Below are 18,802 nucleotides of genomic sequence, written 5' to 3' on the forward strand. Positions count from 1 at the left end.
CAATTGGCCTATATAGAGTTAATTTTGTTTCAATATCATTTGTGTGAACCATAGACTAAATTAAATTGTGGAATGTGTAGTTGCAGATCTGTTTTTATATTTGCAAAATATTTTTTGAGTTTAGAAATCTTGTTAATGTGTTTGTGGAAAGTTGTTAATTTATACAGAATACACATTCACACATTATCTGTTTGTCTCTGTTCACACAAATAATATTTAAACAAAATTAACTCCATAGGCCTACATGGTAAATATTTAGGCCCGAATGATCTCGCAATTGCTAGGATATCTCAGGAAATTTCCCCCAAAGCCTCGAGTAATGGAGAACAAGCATTCACATGGTTGTAGAAAGGTCCAGAGATATCTGGAACTATTTAAATCTCGCGATGACTCCCGGTGAGACTGCGAGAAGTCAGTTAGACCACCTTGCTGCTGCAGCCTGCCAGCGCAGATCAGGCACCGGTAATAGCGGTGTGGATTATGACTAGAAGTAGCCCGACTTAACAGCGCAGCACTAGTACTCCACATAATAACCACATCATTTTAAAGCTGTACTTTGGTTTTTCATTTTTCTAAGTCAAACTTTACATAACGTTGTAGCTAGAAGACAGTTGTATCGCTGAAGATGTCAGTGGTGGGATTTGACTTGGGCTTTCAGAGCTGCTATGTAGCTGTAGCCCGAGCCGGAGGGATCGAGACAGTTGCTAACGAATACAGCGACAGATGTACACCGTAAGTACCTAAAATAACTACCGGTATTATTTACTGGACATGTGAGGGAATAGCCAAGTTACGGAAGAGATGGATATGATTAGCATTTAATAGTTGTTACCTAACGGTGTCACCGGTGTCGGGGTAACGTTAACGTTAATGCACGTGAGTGCAGCTTGACTGACTAGCTAACTTACCGCTAGCTAAACTTGTGACCCTATGTTGGTTAATCAATCTGCCTTTCAGTTTAAATTGGTAAAACGTTTGTTATTTTCATGGCGAACGTGGAAACATCTAGAATTCATCCTTAAGTTACACCGCTCGTTTCCCGAGCGAGCTAGCTAGTTAGCCAAGCTTACAGATTTTTTTTTTATTATTATTAACGTGTGGTTTGATTGCGGGTGTTTGGTTGCCCGGCGAACATGAGCGGGCGGTGTTCTGCATCCCCTCGTTCTAAAATCTATTGAAGGCGAAACTCCGACCAACCGGTGTGCCCCATGTGGTAAATCGTGTGCCTCGCGTTATTTTCTCTGCGATGACGACAGCAGCCACTCGCAGGTTGGAATATTCTAGCAATTTTGAGTGAGTGAGTTTAACGACTTGTTCTAAAGAAATACTGTTATATTAACCACACGTTTTAAAAGTTAAATAAAACTGAATAAATTAAAAGTATTTATTTTTAAAATAAAATCTATTTTTTTAATAATTGTCATAAAGGTATTTGTTTTGTACACTTTTCACCCACAGTGGCTGTAGGTCCTGTCACCATATGTATGAATGAATTGCGAAGGGTCTTTTCACTGTTTTGTGAACTGTTGTTGTGTACTATTAAGGAGGCTTTATTCATTAATTTAGAAAAAGACTGCTTATAACAAATTAGTAGACTATATCTTTACAAAATGTTCCTTTTGTAACGGGTGTTGTGTTATAACATCAGATGTTTTACATTTACTCATTTATCTTTTATCCAAAGCGACTTAAAATTGCTCTACATGTCAGAGGTCGCACGCCTCTGGAGCAACCAGGGCTTAATTGTCTTGTTCAGGGACACATTAGTGGATGTGTCACAGTGGGAATCTAACCTAGATCTCTCTCTCACCAAAGGCATGCGTCTTATCCACTGCACCATTGCCACCCATTTGTTATGATCTTTAATTTCATTTGTGAGGAATAAAAACAAAAATGTATTCCACTCAGGCCTTTTTATTATTAAAATGTCTGTAATTCATTGCTCCAGAGTAGTATTTGTAAACTGATTTAAATAAATTTGTGAATCACAAAGGATGATTTCTTGAACTGTGTGGGGGGGGTCCAACTATACACAGTTTGAATACATTTTAGGCACTTTGCACTACAATGAACAAAACACAAGCTTTGAAACATTTAGAACTTTTTCCCTGATAAGATAGAAAAGAAAATAATGAATGTCAACTCCCTGGGATAATCAGTTTGGTAATGGAGAGGGTAAAAAAATGTAAACAGGCCTCTTGATGCTAAATAATGAACTTGAAACAAAGTTTTATAGTGAAATGATTAGGAAACATTACTAGAGATGATTTTTTTCAAAACTGCCGTGTGTACACACTAGTTACGACTGAAACAATAAGTTGATTTACTGGATTGGATATCTAGATTCTAACTTTTAAAATCAAATAATCATTTAAATGGTGCAGAGTGGCTCTCCTAATAGGGATGTTTAATTAATAGTATATAAATCAAAGAGTGATCATTGCATTTTAGAGGTTTCTTATTGTCTTCCTAGGGCTGGACAATATGGCCAAAAATGTTATCACAATAAAAAGTATCATATCTTTAGATATTGATAATTATCACGATAAGTCTCAAATTTTTCACGATAATTATTGTTCTTGATTTATTGTCCAGCCCTATGTCTTCCATAAAAGTGTTGTAATCATTTCCCAGCTTTTCCACATTCATGTTCTCCCTTTAGAGCATTTTATTGTTGCACTGCCATGTTCTGCTCTTCACATCACTAAAAATGAGAAAATAAATCCCCACCGCATCATTCAACTTACTTCTCTGTTCTTGGGTCAAGATGTGGCCCAGTGCCTGTTTAGCCAGATTCTTCAGAAATGTGTTGAGTTGACCATTCCTGGACAACGTGTTTGACAGCGACTGTAGCTCTGACATCTGTGCTTGATAGGGAGGATGATGACAGGCATGTTTAGACCACAACCTGTTGGGATACAGGTGGACTGCCCACACCACTTCAGACTGGGTTTATAAAGTATGATGTGAATAGTGAGAGATGGATCTTAACAAGCCTGCATCCTGCCACGATCCTTGTTTCAATAAAGATTTTTTGGAAAAATGTAGTATACTTTTCTACATTGCAGAAGGTTTCACCTTTACATCAGTTTGTAAGCAAATATCTTAAGAAAGCGGAAATATTAATCATACTTCACATTGAATTTTACTTCTGTGCAAATCAAAACAAAGTCCTGATGTTGCTACTGCAGACATAAGTCCGTCCAGTTTTATGTAGGTTGGTCTCTGAAATGTCAATGTAATATGTAGGCATGAGACCATGTAATAACTTAACTGACAAGTAAATCTTGTTTTGGGTTGTTTTTCACAAATGGGTTGATGATACAAGGAGCTTAGGACTCTTGCTTGTAATAGTATGTCAGGCTGTAGCTTAACATTTTTTTTGTAACTTCCAGGTCATTTGTATCATTTGGACCGCGGAATCGATCTATAGGAGCAGCTGCAAAGGGCCAGGTAAAATCAATTCAGTCACCCTGTTAACATCCTTAGAGTTCCTTGTAATTAAATGCAAAACTTCAAGGTTAATGCTCATTGTTGTAACTTAATTTTCTTTTCTTTTGCCTCCTTCATCATGTCCAGGTGGTGACCAACTGTCAGAACACGGTGCAGGGCTTCAAGCGATTCCATGGCAGGGCATTTTCAGACCCCTATGTCCAGTCATCCAAGTCTAACTTGGTGTACAACCTGGCACAGATGCCTTCTGGAGCCACTGGTATAAAAGTAAGATATAAGGATATTACAGTGCCTCTACTGTTTTGGAGATTACATGGTTAGCCATAAGTTAGTAGAAGAAAAAGCAATTGATAAAAAAGTGATACTTGAGTTAGCACACTCAACTGGCTGCTGTATTTATCTGTTGTTCTGTATGCTGAACTGGGGCAATCGTACATAAAAAGGGACGGCTATAAAAAAAAGTAATTATTCTATCTAGTCCAATTTAAAAACAGTCTCTTCTACCTCTCTCTTTGTCTGTTGGCATTATGTATCTCACAATATTATTCTGTGGTATGAAATTATCTTTGTCCCTGTGTCCATTACCAGCTGAATGCCTATATAAGAAAAATGTACTGGCACTAGGGCTGGGCAATAAAACAGTAATGATAATTGTCGCTATATAATTTCCCTCAATATAACAAATGTTGAATATATCATCAATAAATATTTGATTTAATTTATTAGAATTACAAACTAATTAGCGATTACATTTTCTATTAAGTTGTTTATTTTGTTGAGGAAAAGGGGTTAAAAAAAGAGTTACTAATCATATTTTTTGAAAAAAAGATTTAACTGTTTTGAATGTTCTACCTCAGATATGTGAAGTGATCCACTATTTGGCATCAAGTGTTTGTCATGTTCTGACCATAAAGTGTAGTTTATACAGTTAACCATCTGTACCATCTGATAGTCGATGTAAAACTCGAAACATAACCAGAGTTCTTGCAATAAACAAATGACAGTGCCTGGCTTGCACACTGCAGACTGACTGGCATGTTTTTGTGTCCCTGTGGAGTTTGTTAATGTGGCCCTCAGGCCAGATGAGAGCAGAAGAAATGACAAATCCGAGAAGAATCACTTTGTGGCTTAAAACTTTTCAGATTGCATATTTACATTTATTATTTCATTACATTATTTACTTTGGGTCTTTTGGGGACCAGTTTGATGAGCTTTCAGTCTGTTTAAATGCATTCAATGTAACTTTTATGGCCTTCTTCATTATTAAGGAAAATATCCTCTTATTTAGAGCCTATTTATAAGCTATTTAAACGGTTTTCCTCGAGTAAACATCTTCCTAATTCTTGTCAACTCTAGGTCATGTACATGGAGGAGGAGAGAGTGTTCAGCATCGAGCAAGTCACTGGCATGCTGCTGACCAAACTGAAGGAGACTGCTGAAAGTGCACTGAAGAAACCAGTGGCAGACTGCGTAATCTCAGTAAGCATCCCTGCAGACGTCCGCGACGGTTTCACGGCTTCAGCAGGGTGTCTGAAAATCTATAAAACATACAGTGTATTAAGTTTCCGCTTATCCAGGTCCAGCTGGAAGTTTTTTTAGGCTTCTTTTTTTGTGGCAACATATCTTATCTAACTGGCTTTAAATGTCTAAGGATGTGTTAATTTACTTGTATCCCTGCACACGGCTTATTTGAAGATGAGACACTGCACTGACAGGGCTTCAAGAGACCCGTGACTCACTGACTTACTGTTCTTTATGCCCTTACTTATTGTACTTTATCCCATTCTCTCTACTTAAATGGAATATTGCATTGCAATTACATCCTGCTATTTTGAGTGGCAGCTATTAATGTCGTCCTCTTGCATTTGCAAGTAGTTTTTGTTATAAAATGCCTAGTGAAAGCTACCGCCAAGGTATTTATTACCACCTGTTCATATGACATTTTGAGCTCTGAGCACTTCACCAGATGTCTTGTCTGAAAGCTTTATTTCCTCTCTTGCCTGTGTGTGTGTGTGTGTGTGTGTGTGTGTGTGTGTGTGTGTGTGTGTTGCTCTGCTCAATACTGTATATGAATTCACCAACAGCATCTGTTATGTAATGTTACAGATCTCACACAGAGAGACTGTACTTTCACTGGGCCTAAATCTACAGTTTGCATCAGCCCTAGAGATGGATACATGTTATCATTATGTTGGCCAATAGCTAAATTTAGCCCTTGAGCTTTTCCACAAGGAGATGTTTTGTTTTGGCACCCATAGTAACGAACACAGCAACGTTATCCAGACATTTTCTTCTGCAGGGAATTCATTTGGGTATCTTTGGCATGTTATCAATGCCCTACAGTAATACTATGTGTATGATATTTTGTTTTGTTATTGGGGGACCTCATTCTGAGACTGTCGACACTAGTATCTTCACCCACAGAGGCTCATTAATGTTTTGTATTAACACTGCATCGTTTCTCCGTTTCCAGGTCCCCAGCTACTTCACAGACGCAGAGAGAAGGTCTGTCATGGATGCAGCTCAGATCGCAGGCCTCAACTGTCTACGGCTAATGAATGAGACGACTGCAGGTACACTGAAACACAGTATATTCTATGCAGGACTGACTTTCAGACAACTATAACACAGTGCTGTGAAATGACATCTAGATGCTGTGAAGAAAGTTATGAGGAAGTATTGTGTTGTCAATTTCTAGCGAAGTATATCGCAAAGTGTAGCCTATGAGTCATTGCTGAGTAAAAGTACCCTAGTTGGAGCCGTGTCATAGCTTTAAATCCTTGTAATTATGTGACATTAGTGCTACAGAATATTTTCATAAACATGCTGAAATTCTGATTTATGTTTTATCACCATATAAATATTATCTTTTTATTTGTATGTATTTTCAGTTTGGTAGTTATACGTTTCTGTAGGTGATACAAAGTTTAGCGTAGTGCTGTTGAAATACATCGTTCTGACTAGTTTGCTGATACAGCGGTGGGCCCAAAATAACCATTGATTATGCTTGTTTGTTGCAGTGACTCTGGCATATGGCATCTATAAGCAGGACCTGCCTGCTCCAGAAGAGAAGCCCAGGATAGTGGTGTTTGTGGACGTGGGCCACTCGGGTTACCAGGTGTCAGTTTGTGCCTTCAACAAGGGAAAGCTCAAGGTGAGCGATGAATAATTTGTGACCACTTTGAAAAGCAATACTGTAGAGTGGAGGAGGTTTTAGGGCAGGGTATGATGATACAGCAGTATTTTCTTGTCGGTTTTGCCAAAAAGTTGGACTTTTTTTTTTTTTTCTTGTGTGGGCATGGGTAGAGAGAATGGTAAGCAATGTTTTTTTAATCACCTGTTCAGGGATTTTGCGGAAGTGTAAAGAAGGATGAAGGTAAAACATTCAAAGAGCAGAAAAGAACATTTTACCCACATATTGTACACGTTATTGCTTATTAGAATGCATTTTCCCCATACGTGTGGGCTGCCGTGAAGTTTGTTTAATTGAAACACATGCACGCACCCAATCTAGACCTGCAGATATGCCGTGATAAGAAATATTTATCCGGTAGTTTGATAAGTTGCCATCACTTTGAATATTTACCCCTTATCTTTCCTCCACCGTCAGATCCTGGCTACTGCGTTTGATTCCGAGCTTGGCGGGAAGGACTTTGACGATATCCTGGTCGGCCACTTCTGTGAGGAATTTGGGAAAAAGTACAAGCTGGACGTCAAGACCAAGCCCCGGGCGCTGGTCCGACTCTATCAAGAGTGTGAGAAGCTCAAGAAGCTGATGAGTGCCAACTCCTCCGACTTGCCTCTCAACATCGAGTGCTTCATGAATGACATTGACGTTTCCAGTAAACTTAACAGGTGAGATGAAAAGTTACTTTGACAATTAAGAGGCCAACAATAGGTATGATGGAAATCTTCAGAGGAGGGCTTGAGAAACCCTAATCTGTGGGATGTTTGTGCCGTTGTTGCTTTATATGTAAAATAAAGCTACCTGCCTGCTCTATTTGGTGATTATGTCGACCCCGAACAGTCATCTTGAGCTTTCTGTAGACTAGAGTCAAGAGTGTTCAGGAGGGCTGTTATAATAAAGCACACATTTAAAAATTGTGTTGATATAATTGGAAATCATTTTTCTATGTACCCTGCATATGCCTGTCTTAGTTTCTTTGCACATGTGTGTTTTCCCTGAGTGTGTGTGACTCTTTTAATAATCTATGACCATGTGTCCCCAGGGGTCAGTTTGAGGAGATGTGTGCAGGGCTGCTGGCCAAAGTAGAGGGTCCCCTGCGCAGTGTCATGGAACAAGCCAGTGAGTACATCTGACTTTAATAGCTGCTGGACTATCCCCGTCAGTGTGTGCTCACTCACATAGACAAGGTTCAGTCATGTGCTTTGCCGAACAGTCTTTCCCTCCGGACACTGGCAGCATGCCGGCCTTTAATCACTCATGCTTCTTCTCTATCTCTGCTTGCTTTTGCTTGTTTCAATCTGAACATTCATGTAGGGCTGCAACTAACGACAATATATAAATTTAGCTTGAGGTTGTTTTGGTCATGTGCTAATTATCATCTGTGCAGCTGATCTGCTGTTAACAAGGCATATCATTTATCTAACGACAGAGTAGCTTACACACTGTTACTACAACACACCAGGACAAACTGACACAATACTATATATATCAATTTTTTATTTTTTGCAAGGGAGTCTGGGGCAAATTAGCCGCCACCTCAAATTTCTTCCGTGCGGGTTTGGAGGAAGATCACAAGGGATAACATTAAAAATAACAGGTGTAAACATAAAACTATAAATCACAGGTGTAAACACAAAAGTAAGATCACATCGTTAATATCTGGGTAATGTATCCAGACACAGATCGCATTTTAATATGCAGTTTCACAATAAAAGGTGATGTGGGCTGTCACTTCCACCCAAAAGCAACCCACATTGGGCACTCATGCATGGGAAGGAGAATTGTTTGCGACTTAAGTATGAATTTTTCCGGTGTTCTCTAAGCGTTTGCACTGTGCAGCAACACGTTCTCCAGCTGTTAAATTGATCAAGAGAAAATGTATTGAAAACAAAAAATATCTTAATTTATTTTTATGCAAACACACATTTGGCTGTATCTTTAAACTGCTGTGCTGTTCACACTGCTATTTCAGCATCCAAGTTGTTTTTTATCAGAGTGTTTAGAAAGTGAAGCTGCGTTTCTGTAAACTCCAAGGAGCCTGTTTTGTATCATCCTTGTTTCCTGTCTTCCTGCATCCAGAGCTGAAAAAGGAAGACATCTATGCGGTGGAGATAGTGGGTGCTGCCTCCAGAATCCCCGCCATCAAAGAGCGGATCAGCAAATTCTTCGGCAAAGAGCTGAGCACCACCCTGAATGCAGACGAGGCCGTGGCCAGAGGCTGTGCACTACAGGTACAATTCACCTGTCATGACCGACACTTTGGTCCAGTGGGAGGAGTGTGACACAACTCATTTGTTTATGCAGGATTTGTCATTTGTATTATTAAATAAAAAATACCAAACATTTGCTAGTAACAGCTTCACAAATCAAATCTTGTTTTCCTTTATTCATGTGATTGGAAGTTGAATATTTGGGCTAGAGTCTGAACTTCTTGCTGTTGATCAGAATAAGAAAGTGACTTAAAGACAAAACTTGGAGCTTTGGTAACTTGTCTCCTCTCCTTCTCAGTGTGCTATCCTGTCGCCAGCATTCAAAGTCAGAGAGTTCTCCATTACAGATGTTGTCCCCTACTCCATCTCCCTAAAATGGAACTCTGCCGCAGAGGAGGGACTGAGGTACGATCTCTGTGTCAATTTCCTCATCACTATAAAACCCTTAACTGAATTGTAAGATTCTGTCTCTGTAACTTTTCTTGTCTTGTTTATCGCTCTTCCTACTGTGTTTGTACAGTGATTGTGAGGTTTTCCCAAAGAACCATGCAGCTCCCTTCTCCAAAGTATTGACCTTCTTCCGGAAAGAGCCCTTCACCCTTGAAGCGTACTACAACAACCCCAAGGAGCTGCCTTACCCCAACGCCGCTATAGGTACTGACAGTTCAGTAAGACTTAATTAGAGATAAGTGGACAATCTTGAGTATGAACATCAGTGTTTGTTTTGGTTTTTAAAAAAGGCTATAATGAAATCTTTCTGAAAGTCTTTTGTATTTATCAATTGAATTGGTAGTTTGCAATATAAGTTAAAAGTCCAAAGTGTGCCAGTTATAAGTTACTTAGAGACCGTTCATTTTAAACTTTCATTTTAAGCATCTACTCCATGTTAGCTTTGTTAGCTCGTAATTTTGAGTAGAGACAGATACCTTGCAGCATGTATGCATTAATCCACCAACTTTGTCCCGCTTTTAGTCACAAGGTGCTGAAACATGGTAATTGGGACTACTAAATGTTATTTTCTGGAAAATACAAATAGGCAGTATCTTATCTTGTGATTCAGCTTGGCCTCTTGTATGTATTTTAATATTTTAATTGTAATGAGTTGGATTTCTTCTCCCTTCCTCATTGATATGAGGATATTCTAACCTTTGACCCTTCGCCCTACAGGCCAATTCCTGATAAAGAATGTGGTTCCTCAAGCCTCTGGGGAGAGCGCAAAGGTCAAGGTGAAAGTTCGGGTCAACGTTCACGGTATGTTCAGTGTATCGAGCGCCTCGCTAGTAGAGGTCGTGAAAACAGCTGAGGGGGAGGAACCAATGGAGACGGACCAGACAGGGAAGGAGGAGGAGGTGTGTATTGTGTGTGTTTTTGCACTGGGTGTAAGAGAATAATAGCACGGGGTGTGTCTGCTTGTTGTATGCTGTTTGCTTTGTGTATTTCACCTCGCCGTTTATACAGAACATCAGCCTGGCCACACCTTGAGTTTTTAATAGTTGGTCATGTCATCACTATTCATCACTATTATACGCGTTGCCTTAACAAGCTTAAGACAGCTTCAAGAGGTTGCATTTCTTTCTCTCTAATGCCTCTTTGATTTGTTTGGCTTTGATTTTTGTTTGGGTTGCATTTTGTTTTGGGTTGAAGTTCACCACCTGTGCTCCAGAGCCACGCTTGCATTCATTTGGCCTTTTTTCCTCAAAAGTAATGCGTCAACTATTCTCAAAAAGTGACAATATCACAAACACCTGCATCAAATACGACCTATGAGAAGCTTAAAAAAATCACAATTTAGATTAAGTCAGGGATGTTTTAATTTGTTTGGAATAAGGACTTGCACAAACAATTGAATCTTGTGTATATCAGTGTTATAACTTCTTATTAATTCATGTTTATTTGGTGTTTCTGAGTGATGTTTGGTTTTAACTCGGGACACTTGTGTTGAAACTGTCTGAACCCAGAGTTTGGATTAAACCTGCCTCAAAATGGCACCTGTTACTTTGACATCATATGTCTGTTCTTTTGTTATCGTGTGTCAGAACAAAATGCAGGTGGATCAGGAAGATCAGAAAATCCAGGCTGGAGACAACGGAGACAAGAAATCAGAGGCCGAGGAGATGGAGGTAACCTTGTGCTGGGCGATGAGGCAATCACCATAATGTCAATAAAGCTGTGATACTATATGCCAGTTCAGTGAGGATTGAGAGATACGGTCTATGTCAATAACAAGTGCCAGTTTTACAAAACATCACAGACAGAATTTCTTGTTGTCCTGTTTGTCAGTTGGTTTGTTTTATCCAAAGCATTCATTACAAAATAAGCCAAAGACATCCCATCATCAGCTAAATGGTAAACATTAGGGCTGAACAATTAATCGCTTTCAAATCAAAATTTGAAAGATCACGATTAGCTAATTGTGAAGACGGCAATTAAAACGTAGGTTAATTATACAGCGCATCTGACCCATCTTAAACAGTCATGCAGTTGCAGATTCATTCCATTGTCATCCTTGTGTGGCAGATCTGCTCGCCAATCACAAGCTCCATGCGCCTCCTGTTACGGTCCTAATCACCAATCAGAGCGGGCACAGGGGGTGTACATTTTACAACAACAAACAAAACTAGAGGAAAACGTGTGGCATAATGGCGCCAGCCGAACCAACACGGGCAGCGGCTGCTCCACGGTTTTGTCGGTGTCAACTCACACTGAAGTGTTTCAGCAGCGGTGCATTTAGCCTACACGTTGTTAACGTGTTGTTAATTTGTCATTTTGTGTGCTTCAAATCGAAAAACAGCTCTCTGTGAGCCTGTTCCGCTCTCTTCAGGCTAACGTTACATATCCACACGGGGCATTTCAGAATAAGATTTTGCTGACTTGTTCAGATTTTGCTTATTTGTTCAGTTGTCCTTGATTTTTGTGCTTTTACTATGGTTAAGTAGGCTACGTAGTTAAATTTGTTTCTTTTTTTTGTTTTAACTTTTTTTATTGTTGATGTACGAACTGCACAGGATGTTTTATTTTGAAAATTGACTGGATTATCTATACCATTCTGTGTCTGACTTCCTGCCTGGTTTATCTGGTCTGTACTGCTTGACATGGCTTCTGTCAAAAATAGACTGGCATAGCAATACTTCTATTAAAAAAATCGAATTGCAATATCTGGCAGGAAAATCACAATTAGATTTTTTTTTTCCCCGACTCGTTCAGCCCAAGTAAACATTGCCAAGATGAGTCAGAAGCCGACATAGACTGCATATAAAAGGAAGCAGAGGGTCTTTCTAACAAGTATTTGTGAGTTTTCCAAAATAAAGCTCTGCCCCTTGGATGATAAAACTAGCTCTGTGTCAGGGCTATTAAACAGCAAATTGCATTTTAGCAGACGAGTTTTATATTGATAATTAAGATTTAGAATCAGCATACTAACATCATTCTAACTTTCAAATCAAGAATATTAGCATTTCATATAAATAACATATATCAGGATAGGTATTGCTCTGGCATGATATGGAAATGTTTGATATGATATATATCACACATGCATATCGCCCAGCACTAAGGTAACCGTTGCGTTAAGTATTCTAACTTTCACATTAAAAAAGTATTAAACCAAAAGGTGGAGCTTACAGGTTCCAGTGAAGTTCCTTTTACAAAAAGCACTGGTTAAACATTTAACATTTATTAAGTATGTCTAGTTGTGTGTGTGTGTGTATATATATTTTTTTTGTTTCTGCACAAAAGCAGCAGAACAGTATTTGCACAGACTAAAATTATTTACATCTCTCCCTTTTCAGACGACGACAGATGACGCCAAGCAGGAGAAGAAGAACGACCAGCCCCCTCAAGCCAAGAAGCCCAAAGTGAAAACGAAGACAGTGGAGCTGCCCATAGAAGACAATCTGCAGTGGCAGCTGTCCAGTGACATACTAAATGTGTTTGTGGAGAATGAGGTAATGTTCTAAAAATCACCAGGAATGTCTAGCATACACTCACAGTATTTGTCCAAGCAATGTGCTTGTGAGACTTACTTGTCCTCGTTTCATTTGCTTTTTATTTAAAGAGGAATGAATGTCGGACACTTTATAAGTTAAAGTTATAATATAAGTAATATGACATAATATTCTAAAACTACTTAAAACAAACATGTTCATGAAGATTTTTTCCCTTAGAGAGGATTTCTCCCTCATTATTTTATTAGATAGTGCTTCTTAACTTTCCCACTTATCATTTAGGCTACGTTCAGACTGCAGGCCTTAATGCTCAATTCCGATTTTTTATTTTTTTGTTTGACAGTTCACATTGTTGTTTAAATGTGGCCCATATCAGACTCCAGTGTGAACTGTCCGCAGCCTGAAAGTGACCCGCATGCGCAACACGACGTCACACGCGGCACGCTCTTGCAGGCTACAGAAGTAAACAAGGAGCAACAGAGGTTAGCTCCGGTTAGCTCGCGGGAGACTCCCGTTTTTCATTGTCCTCTCACGGGTCACGTTTCTCCCGAATTATGACAAGTGTTCACAACTTTCTGTTCGTTTCATTATAGTTTCTGGCGCTGTATAACAACTGCCCCACAACTCTCCCTCTCTTCTCTCTCCCCACTGTGTCCGCTCGGACAAGTAGCATGTACGTAACTCAGAAGAGAGCTCGCAGTCCGGTGGATTTCAGGTATAAGAAAGGGAATTTGTGAGCAGATGATAGCGAGGTAGAGAAGTAAGAGAGCCACATGTTTAATTTTGGCTTTTTTTGGAGCCTTTTCATTCATCGTGGCTCCGTCTACAGCAGAACAGCTGCTCCACAGTGACATCAAAGTCGCATCAACTGTGACCTGAGTGTCCAGACTCAGGTCTCATTTAAAAAGATCTGTTCTGTATCGGATTTGGACCACATATGGAAGTGGCCCAATTCCGAAATGGAAAAGATCAGATTCCATGTGACTTGGCCTGTTCACACTGTCATAAAAAGATCTGATCTGAGTCACATATGGGCAAAAAATAGGATTTGGGTCACTTTGACCTGCAGTCTGTACGTAGCCTTAGACACCACAGCATGATTGTTACACCAGTGTTTTTAATTATGTTCTACAATTGTTTCAAGGTATATTATTTTACATCAGTAAGTGGGTAAAGTTACATTTTTACCTCTAAATGTGATTCTTTGGATATGAGAATCCACCAAATTTATATTGTCTGTCTTGGTCCATCTGAAGTGTTTTGATGTCCCGTCTTCAGTTTGTTTGTGTGCACTGCTACGCTTTTGCATGACTAATCAGGCGTACCTTCATTGTGACCCTTCCAGGGCAAAATGATCATGCAGGATAAGCTAGAGAAGGAGAGGAACGACGCAAAGAACAACGTAGAAGAGTATGTGTACGACATGAGGGACAAACTGCACGGTGTCCTGGAGAAGTTTGTGAATGAAGCTGTGAGTACAGATCGTGTTAAAAGACAATAATCTTCTCAATAGACATGAGCAACATCATATTTAACTTTCAGTGGATTAAATTCGGATATGCTGCATGTGTTTTATGTTTTGTTCTGTTGACGTTTTCACAAATTGTGCATTTAATCTTGCTTCTTGTGCAACATGTAGGAGCGTGACACGTTCTCATTAAAACTGGAGGACACAGAGAACTGGCTGTATGAAGACGGAGAGGACCAACAGAAACAAGTTTATATTGACAAACTGGCTGAACTGAAGGTAACCTGGCATGTAGTGTGTGACTGGACAGCTGTTTCTGTGGTAAATGGTTATGTTCCCATTCAAAAGAGAACTGGTTCACTGTACAATTTTACGGACTACTGTTCCGAGTAACAGGTCAGCACCGAGGCACAGGCACTATAAAATTGGATATAAATTCTGATCATGGAGTTAATGTTTGTAGGGGCTTTTAAAAATCTGAGCCAACGCCCTGCCCTGCTTATTAAGATGACTGTGATGTGCAATATATGTTTATGTACTGTGTTCTGTGATTTTAATAGAAACTTCAAATGCATAGTACAATATTTAAAATAGTAGAATGGCTTTATCCTCAACAATATCAATATTTTTCAGTAGTTAATAGGTTGATTTTGTGGTGGAAAAGCCATGTTTTTCTCCTGCTGGATGACTGGCTGACTAAACCGGGTATTCTTCAATTTTATTTAGTTTATTTTATTGTTTTATTTATTTTTTACAGACCTTCCTTGCCTTTGAAAGTCAGTTGGTTTTTCCTCTCTCATAAGTAGTCAGACCAAGTCTGACAGCGCTGATTAGAATCTCTATTATAATTCTTCGCTGTTGGGTCAATTATGGCTCAACTCGACTGCTTTTACCAAGATTGTAGCGCAAACAATCTGTATTCAAGGCAACTAAGTAGTTAATAAGTGAATAAGAGGAAATAAATATCATACAAGGTTTGACTGGTGTGAGAGATGAGAAATCAAAAAAGCTAAACAATGGAAGGTGAAAAGCCTGATTATTCGTAACCCATTAGAATTACAGGTGAACAAATAGTTGTAATAAATTAATAAAAAACTTTTTTTTATTTCCCTATGTTGCTTTTATGTTTTATGTAAAGCACTTTGAATTGCCTTGTTGTTGAAATGTGCCATACAAATAAACTTGGCTTTCCTTACAGAAAATTGGCCAGCCAATGCACGAGCGATACATGGAAGCTGAGGAGAGGCCAAAAGCATTTGAGGAGTTGGGCAGACAGATCCAGATGTACATGAAGATCATTGAAGCTTACAAGGCAAAGGTAACCTGGCACAGAGAGGCAGCTTAGTCTAGTCTTTTAAGTCAAGCGTAAATATACTGTAGATACAGAGAAGATTTAAAGAACAGTTGTAGGTTAGATTATTGACAATCACCAGACAGGTGTCATAATTTACCTGCGCTTCTCCCAACAGGATGAGCAGTACAATCACCTGGATGAGCTGGACGTGACTCGGGTGGATAAGCAGGTGAACGACGCCATGGTCTGGATGAACGGCAAGATGAACCAGCAGAACAGTCAGGACCTCACTCTGGAACCAGTGGTCAAAGTTCGGGAGATCCAGGCCAAGGCTAAGGTACCTATAGTGCAATCAAGACAAATGCACACTTAACCTTATAAATACTGGCTAATATGTACTGCTGACCCCGAATAGGCGAAGATTCGATGCTTTGATGGGTGGAGCCTGATTCGACTGTCAAACTCACAATCGATGCTTCGCAGCAAAACGAGGATCATGTCATTTTGGCGATTTGGGGGTGCTCAACAGCTGATGTTACATAGAACTACCAGTTTTCTCCCAATAAGTTAATATACAGCATATTACAATATAAGTTTCAATGTTCTATGCTGTATATAAACATGTAAAAATGAACAAAAGCTTTTAATAAATGTTTTTAAAGTGCGTGAATAAATCCATAATTGTAACCCTAACCCTGGGGCATCAGTGCGCAGGTGTAAGTGTACGTGTAGCGTGTAGCGTGTATGTGTGTAGTGGCAGTAGAGGAACACTTGCTGCAGAGACAGAGCCCCAGCTTCACAAGTGTTGTGCCGAGTTGTCCGCACCTTGCAGGCCGTTTCGATCATTTATCGCCATTGAGTAACCGCACAAAGAATATTATATTGTTTTTAAATAGTAAGCTACTTGAAATAGATATGCAAGGAACCGTGAACCACGGCATGCACGCAAAACTCTGACCACAAGACCGGTGAATGGCAGGCAGTCAGTGAGATAATGGTCTACAATAAGCTTCAGTTTAGCTATAAATGTAACAGTGTAAGTTACACTGACTAATGGAAAAAGCTTTTCAAGATTAAAGTGGAGACCCCCACCCCCCCCCCGACTATAGGCAAGACCTATTCTGATTCGACTATGTTAATCCTTAGTCGGGGACAGCCCTGCTTTAATGCTTTTTTTTTTTTTCCCTGTTCAGGAGCTTTATTCAGCCTGCAATCCTGTGGTGTCCAAACCCAAGCCCAAGGTGGAGCCTCCTAAGGAGGAGAAGACAGAGAATGGGCCAGTCAACGGGCCAGAGGAGACAGAGAGCCAGCCATGCAACCCAGACAAAGCCACATCCACAGGCACGGAACAGGGAACGGCGGAGAACAAGCTCCCTGAAATGGACATTGACTAACTGTTGCACCTGCTGCGCCTGAGTTTCACCTACGTTTGTCGTTCTACTCTGCCCCAATTCTGTCGTTCTTCTGAGATTGTTATTGATGGAAGTAGTTTCTCTTGAAGACAAAAGACAGCAGCATCCTTAATCAATACTATTCATCAATCAGCCTCCTCGGCATGTCACTTCTTATTTTCTTTGAATACAAAAATGTTGCATAATATTAATATTGAACAGTCTACTTAATGACATAAAAGTTATGAGCGTGGGATGGAAACCGCTTTCTCCGTGTTGCTTTGACGGCCATTATGTTAAAGGTAGTTATGTTCAGCGTCTCCTGAGCATATTTAAGCTAAGAATGTAAGATGTGACGAATTGTAAGCAAAGTGGCTGTGAACACGAAAACTAGTAATAAACCCTGGATTCCTGAAAATGTAAAATATTGCAGTATGTCGAAATAACAGATTCAGCAGCACATGTCAACGAACATGGATTATTCCACATTGTACATGACAAATAGTGCATTTTTTTTCACTATAAATAATTGTAACTGCTGGGTTATAATGTTTTAAGTTTAAAAGGAAGGAGGGAAGGTTTTTGTTGAGTTTACTTGTGTTGTATGTGGAAACTAGATACTAAGTTACTGTCATGCAGGATCTTATTGTTTGGCTTTTCTCATTCAAAAGCAATGGTCCGTTGGTTGTTCTCTGGTAGCCTTGTACTGTTTTTTTTTTTCTACTTAACAGTGTGAATGCTGGTCCAACTAATCGCCTTCTCGGTGCTGCTGTTGTTGCCACGTCACCAAAAATAATAAATCTTGACCCAAAAAAAAAGCATGCGATGTGAGACATTGCTTATTGAGAAGGAGTGGTCATTCTTTATATGTGAACACAATGGCTATCTCCTGCCTTCAGTTTATTCCTCGTGAACACGCTGTAACACCCTGTCACCTTGTAAACTGTGGATAATTTCTTAATTAAGTGCTCTGCATTTGTTGTCACTACAGGATTTCCTCCTCTGAAGTCCAACACTTTAGTGACAGTGTAGATGTGGTACGTAGTTGCTGAAGTGGACAAGGAGGACATTTTGGCACATTTACAGCTGATACAGCTGGGTGACTAGTTGACTAATCAGTCACTGGAGAGATAGTGGATTCATTGTTTAAAGTATTAAAAAAAAAAAAAAAAAAAAATATACCTGGTTCCAATTTCTCAAATGTGACTATTGGCTGTTTTTGTTGGTCTTCTATGACCGTAAACTTTATGGAATTTTGGACTGACAAAACAAAAAAACGTCTGCCTTGACTCTGAGGAGATGAGATTACTTAACGATTAATCCAGAAGATACATGGCAGATTAAATAACAAATAATCAAAATCATAAGTACTTCATTAGCTAATAGATATATTATATATAATATATTTGGAGGTTGTGTTGTAGTATTCAAGAGGGATTATTCCTATTATTATAATTAATGCTATTGTAACTCTTGTCTGTGTTGATAGCGGTCTCCTGTGTGTAATAAGAGTGTGTGTAATAATTTCTTCTTGAATAATCTTTAATTCAACATGGTAGTACACACACCCAATTTCTCTGGGTTCACAGAAAAACTCCTCCACTCTGAAGTTGCCAGAAGTTGTTGGTTGTACTACCTCTGTTACACTTTTGACTGTCCCCCGCCAAAAAGTCCAACTAATATTGTGGAATTACTCAAACTGAAATGTATATTTTACCACAGTGTACTGTAAAGATAACATAAATTAGTATGATAAACTTAATCCAAAAATATAATGCGTACAGTAACTATAGTTACACTATCAATACAGCCAAGCGAGTATTATGGACTTACATTTTGTAATGTAAATATGAAA

At 39.3% G+C, this 18,802-nt stretch overlaps 2 protein-coding genes across 4 annotated transcripts in view; both read left to right on the forward strand.

The window, feature by feature from the left end:
- The window catches only part of LOC123962813 (rho GTPase-activating protein 26-like), a 243,930-nt gene that overhangs the window by 203,229 nt on the left and 21,899 nt on the right, over nucleotides 1–18,802 (forward strand). The window lies entirely within an intron of this gene.
- Nucleotides 419–17,765, forward strand: hspa4a (heat shock protein 4a). Its single transcript, XM_046039193.1, has 19 exons — nucleotides 419–732; nucleotides 3,396–3,453; nucleotides 3,580–3,720; nucleotides 4,810–4,932; nucleotides 5,927–6,026; nucleotides 6,474–6,607; nucleotides 7,064–7,308; nucleotides 7,683–7,759; nucleotides 8,720–8,871; nucleotides 9,149–9,255; nucleotides 9,371–9,504; nucleotides 10,018–10,199; nucleotides 10,887–10,970; nucleotides 12,639–12,794; nucleotides 14,140–14,265; nucleotides 14,434–14,541; nucleotides 15,461–15,580; nucleotides 15,732–15,893; nucleotides 16,750–17,765. Exons 1-19 carry the CDS (start codon nucleotides 626–628, stop codon nucleotides 16,948–16,950), a joined length of 2,517 nt encoding a protein of 838 aa, XP_045895149.1. The 5' UTR covers nucleotides 419–625; the 3' UTR covers nucleotides 16,951–17,765.

Source organism: Micropterus dolomieu, linkage group LG23 (assembly GCF_021292245.1).
Source record: "Micropterus dolomieu isolate WLL.071019.BEF.003 ecotype Adirondacks linkage group LG23, ASM2129224v1, whole genome shotgun sequence".
Lineage (NCBI taxonomy): Eukaryota > Metazoa > Chordata > Actinopteri > Centrarchiformes > Centrarchidae > Micropterus > Micropterus dolomieu.